Raw genomic sequence first — 5,426 nt, 5'->3', positions numbered from 1 at the left:
GATATCAACACACTGCAAAAAATCTAAATCTAGATAAGTCATTTTTTCTTAAAATAAGTGCATTTGTTCTTGAATTGAGAAGGTAAAAGAGACATTTTGCTAATGAAACAAGACAATTAACACTTCAAATATAGAACCACAATTGCATCGTCTTATTTCAAGTGCATATTATCAAATTATCTTATTTTAAGAGTAAAATTACACATTCCATTGGCAAACTATCTCATTAACCTGCTCAAATTAAGGGTGAATACACTTAATTCAAGACATTTTTACTTATTTCTAGATCGTTTTTGCAGTGCACCAGTGTATTTAGTTTTAAAACCTGTGTAGATAATTTAAGTAGCAGCTTTTTACAACAAAAATTAGTTACTAAAAATATCACTGATAGCCTGCTAATAAGACACAACATACATAATTAGCTTTAAAGTGTTCCTCACACTTCAGACTGGCTAATCCTGCCGAAAAATTGTTTAAGAAAGGCAGATGAACTGACCTGGAAAAAGGAGAAATAAGAAAATAAATAAATAAGATTAATATTATTACTGTATCGTACCAGTAAGGAACTGAAAAACCGGCTTAGAAAATTATGAAATCCAAACAATAAGGAACAAGAATGCCGCAGTCTTACTTACTAGTAAGAATAACTAAACATTATAAAACTTTTAAAGCAATAATATTTAACTTTTAAGCAGGAACGATCCATATTTCTTTGGCTACAAATGCTTTTTTTTGTTACTTCCTATTGAAAGGTGATACATAAATGAAAAAAAAAAATTCTTGTGGAGGTGAACAAATCACGGACGGTCTTATCTGTTCCAAAAATAAAGGTTCTTTTTGCATTTTTCTTTTGATATAGTCAAAAATGAATGATAAACAACATGAGTGAGGATGCCACTATCTTGCATGCAACTTAATTCACTTTCTACAAAACGAGATATCTGGTGCAAAACAGTTATTTTTATCCCAGAGGCTTAGTGCATGAACATTTACCAGGTTAGGTTAACTGCAAAGCTAATAATCCTTTGAAAAACATTTTTTTTTTGGTTATGTCTAAGAGAATTCATAAAGTAGGAATAAAGGTTATGTTTTAAAATATTAGTCCTTTAAAAGCATGAAAACATTAGCTTTGAAAGGCTGTCCGATCAACACTCATTGATTCCAGCTTTGCAACAATTAAAACTAAATGTTTTCTTTATTTAGTTTTCTATAAAATTTCAACTTTGTTTTTTAAAAAAGGAAGTATATACAAACACTCATTTGTGCTATGAAACAGCAAGGAAATAAAAAAACCAACAACAGAAAAACAGTGTAGGCAAACATCTTTTCAACACCGAGTGCTTGATTAATTTATGGGTGAGGATTCGCCTCACAATGGTTATTTCATCATGATCTTCAGCCCCTTTCAACGGCTGCTTTCAGTCCAGTTCAAACATATATGACACAGGCTGAATTTCCATGAAAAAGGGCTGAAATCTGTACTCATCTCTCTGACCATTTGCTTCTGTTGTCTGCTGGGGCTCCAACATTGTCCATAATCTGCCTCCAGCAGTACAAGTGTCTTTTAGCCAGAAAGGAAATTATCTATTGCACATTATTTGAATAACGCCGAGGTACATTCAAATGGTTTACTCCGCTCTTATTCTCCAGGGAATCAAAGGATACTTTTATTTATTCCAAGTTCCTCAAAAGGACAAGAGATTAAAAGGAAAAGTAGATTTTCCACAAAGAAAGGCTGCTTTTGTTGGGTGACATTTTTGAAAAAAACTAAACAAAACAAATATATGTTCTCAATGCATGAGCCATAAATTATAAAAGTTAGTTTTGGCTTCCTTTAAACACATGTTGGGGGGGGGCGTGTAGGCTCATACTTGGTGTTGTGCCCTTTGAGGGACGGGTGAGGCTTAATGTAAGGCCTGCTACTCGTGAAGACGCTGGCCGCCTTCCTCCTTGTCCTCTTTTTCAGCTTCCTGCTGAACACGTTCTGCCAGGACTGCAGCGTCTTCGAGGTCCAGATCCACATGCCGCTGGTGATGCCCACCACCAGCAGCATGAAGATCTTCACCATGAAGATCTCCACGGCGGGGATGGAGGCCTTCATGACGCAGTCGTCCGACTCCGGCCCGCTGCCGTCAAAACACTTCTTGTCCTTGGCGAGTATGCGCCAGTAGTCCATGTTGAGCCTCTCGTAGAAATAGCAGGCGATGACGCAGGTGGCGGGGACAGTGTAGAGGACGGAGAAGACGCCGATGCGCACCATCAGCTTCTCCAGCTTATCCGTGTTCTCCCCCTCTGTTTTCATAATCTTCCGTATATGGAAGAGGGCCACGAAGCCAGACAGCAGGAATGAGGTGCCGATGATGAGGTAGCAGGAAAGAGGAATGAGCACAAAGCCTGTGAGAGCTTTGACATCCATACTGCCCACATAGCAGACGCCCGTCAGCTCATCGCCAGCCACCTTCCTCATCACCAGTATCATGATGGTCTTCACGGCCGGGATGGCCCAGGCTGCCAGATGGAAGTAGCTGCTGTTGGCCTCAATGGCCTCGTGGCCCCACTTCTTCCCAGCAGCGAGGAACCAAGTTAGGGTCAGGATAACCCACCAGAGGGAGCTGGCCATGCCGAAATAATACAGGATGAGGAACACAATGGTGCAGCCGGTGCTCTCCAGACCCTCCTGAATAATATAATTCACACCATTGTCTCTGTCGCAGGCTATTCTGTCGGCTCCCACAAAAAGCCGAATGAGGTAGCCCACGGAATAAACACAGTAGGACATGGAGAGGAAGATGATCGGCCTCTCGGGGTACTTGAATCTCTGCGGGTCAATAAGGAAAGTGAGTACAGTAAAGGCACTGGAGACAAAGCACAGGATGGACCAGATGGCCATCCACATCAGGGAGAACTGCTTGTCCCCCTGACTCCAGTATACATCCACTTTGGGGTAGCACTTCGGGGCACAGGATTGACTCTTTTCCACAAAGTGGAATTTGTCTGGATTGCATGTTTGCTTGGTACCACTGTTCTCCAGGTGCAGGTCCTTCCCTGCACCTGAAGGCTGCTGAAGCCTAAAATCTGGAGGCTGAGTGTGGGACACTTTGGGGGGCTCGTCCGATCCGTTGGTCGGCGCTTCCATGCACAGGTTGTTTGGATCGTTTTTGGTCGGAAGACGCGAACAGTCCAAAGAATCTGGCCAGGGAAAATTAAAACTCTCCAGGATCGGGGAGCACTTCAGCTTGACCTGCTCACACATGACCCTGCATGCTGGAATGGGGTTGGACACCTGCTCTGTGCACATGGGAGCATGCAGCGAGCAGAGGAAGAACTTGAGGTGACTGTGGCATCCGAACTGGATGAGCGTCACAAACTCCTGCAGCTTGAGTTCAGCTTCTTTCTGATCATCGTGGCCCATGAGGTTTGGCATGCGAGTCATGTTGTAGCCAATGTCCTTACACATGGGGATGTTGATGTGCTGACATCTCCCCTCTACTGACCAGTCGGGATCTATAGAGCTGATGGAGAAGCTGGCCCTGCTCCACAGCAGCAGCAGCAGTAGAACCGAGAGGATCGGGCTTGGCTTCACAGCTGAACTCATCCTGGCTTTTCTGCTTCAAGAAAAATACAGTCACTTCAGTGCAAAGTTTCTCTCCAAAAATAGATAAATAAAATAAAGAAATCAAATCAACAACAACACCGTAGTAGATAGGAAAAAAAAAACTTACTTAACTATCCACTGCAACATCATCCTCTCCTCAGTTCAGAGTTGAACAAAAACAGGAACCCCGCGATGGAGAGACAGTGTTTCCAGGCTGGAAGCGCGCTGTCAGGTCCATGCTCTTCCAAATGTTCACTTCCGAGGCTGAAATCGTTTTTTTTTCACTTCTCTCTACACTTTGCATGGAATTACCACATGCGCTTTTTAAAATTTCCTTTCTGTTTGGTCCGCCTCCACATTTACAGAGACTTTCTGGGCACTGGGTGCCCTCCGTGCGTGCTGCACTGCGATTTCAGTCCGTGAGAAACAACTTTCAAATGATCGCGGATATAAAGAAATTACTGACGTTTTTCTTTGAGCCCTTTGTGCGAAAATAAAATAAAGTAAGTGAGATAAAAAGGAATTCCTCGATGATGGGAAGAAAAGTGTCCCCGAGACGCAGGAGTGACGCTCCTCCCCGGGGCAGGCGCGCGATGCGTTTGGTGGCTGCGCTCGTCTGAGCTGGTCGGAGACTCCGTCCCGGTCTAACCTGCCAGAAGATCCGCCTTCAAAGACAGCTGCTTTGCATAAGAAAGACGACACTGACACGCAGATTATTTTCAAATCGTGCGGAACAGCTTGTTCAGTGCAGCACTTTCAAAGCCTTGCTGCAAACTTCCTACTCGCTGTTTGTTTGTTCTCTGCAACAAACTTGATAAAATCAAAGAATAAAGAAACTTTTATAATTTTAATGTTTTTTCTTTTTCTTTATTTTTTGTTTCTTTGTTTTTTTTTTTTCAATCCTGAAATACTGCCAGAGGCGTAGCCAGAAAATGTTTATTAGGGTGGCCAGGCAATAACCAATGTACACTGAGGGGTGGCACCAGAACCCCAGGGTCAACCTACACTCTTACAACAGGAAAATTAATGAGCAAAACATCATTTTTTTTTCTAAATAAAGACAAACTATACTTTCCTACAGCCTTTGCTAACAAATAGCCACATATATTTAAACATCCGTGCTTTCTAGATAAAAGGTATAGTGGATAAAATCCTTTCAGGATTGATTTCTGAGGCGAATATCTTATCCATTGTCTTTACTTACCTACTTTTATCAACAATCATTCATAATATCTACATAAATTGATTATTTCAATTTATGTAGATTATACCATTTTCTCTTTACCCCATGAAATACAAAATGTAGTATTCTAGTATTTTAATGTTTATAATTATCGACAGTGTTTTTGCTGTCAAGTAATTGTTAATATATGAAAATTTTAAATGTTTTAAATATTCCACTTGAGAGGATTACTGCTGCCACTGTCTGTATTAGGCCCCGTCCACACGAAGCCAAACCCTGGCCTAAACGCACAAATTTTTCACCAAACCAGCCTCTCATCCACACGAAGCTGGCGTTTCGGGGGTCTGTAAACGATCTTTTTTTTATTCAGCCTTCAGAGTGGGAAGATTTCGAAACGCCGTTTTCGCGTTTCCATCTTTACGCTCTAACCGCATATTTTTTTTTACACGCATGCGTCATAGCGTCGCCTCTAAACACGCATGCGCGACACATCACAACAACAATGGCGCCGTTGCTGCTAATGCTACTCACCCTGCTGTCGGGCTTACAACAGAATCTTCTTCTTCTGGAATATCTCCAGGAAGAACAGAGCAATATCGACGACATAGTTCAGCACCTGAATTTGACTGAACCACGAAAATGGACCCG

The 5,426-nt window shown here is 42.1% G+C and overlaps 1 protein-coding gene across 2 annotated transcripts; it reads right to left on the bottom strand.

Moving 5' to 3' along the window:
• Positions 1-227: 227 nt before the first annotated feature.
• fzd10 (frizzled class receptor 10) lies at positions 228-4,227 on the bottom strand. Of its 2 annotated transcripts, none has more exons than XM_015397969.1 (2): positions 3,723-4,227; positions 228-3,608 (listed from the first exon to the last, which is right to left on the bottom strand). In XM_015397969.1, the coding sequence occupies exons 1-2, from the start codon at positions 3,743-3,745 to the stop codon at positions 1,835-1,837; spliced, it is 1,797 nt and encodes a 598-aa protein (XP_015253455.1). In that variant the 5' UTR covers positions 3,746-4,227; the 3' UTR covers positions 228-1,834. The 2 variants fall into 2 exon arrangements, with proteins under 2 accessions (XP_015253455.1, XP_015253456.1); XM_015397970.1 differs by having other exon boundaries at positions 230-3,605; positions 3,723-4,226.
• Between the last annotated feature and the right edge of the window lie 1,199 nt (positions 4,228-5,426).

Source organism: Cyprinodon variegatus, unplaced genomic scaffold, assembly GCF_000732505.1.
Source record: "Cyprinodon variegatus isolate N-32 unplaced genomic scaffold, C_variegatus-1.0 Scaffold900, whole genome shotgun sequence".
Taxonomy (NCBI): domain Eukaryota; kingdom Metazoa; phylum Chordata; class Actinopteri; order Cyprinodontiformes; family Cyprinodontidae; genus Cyprinodon; species Cyprinodon variegatus.
Note: the sequence above shows the minus strand (reverse complement) of the source record. Positions and strands in the feature narration are given on the sequence as shown.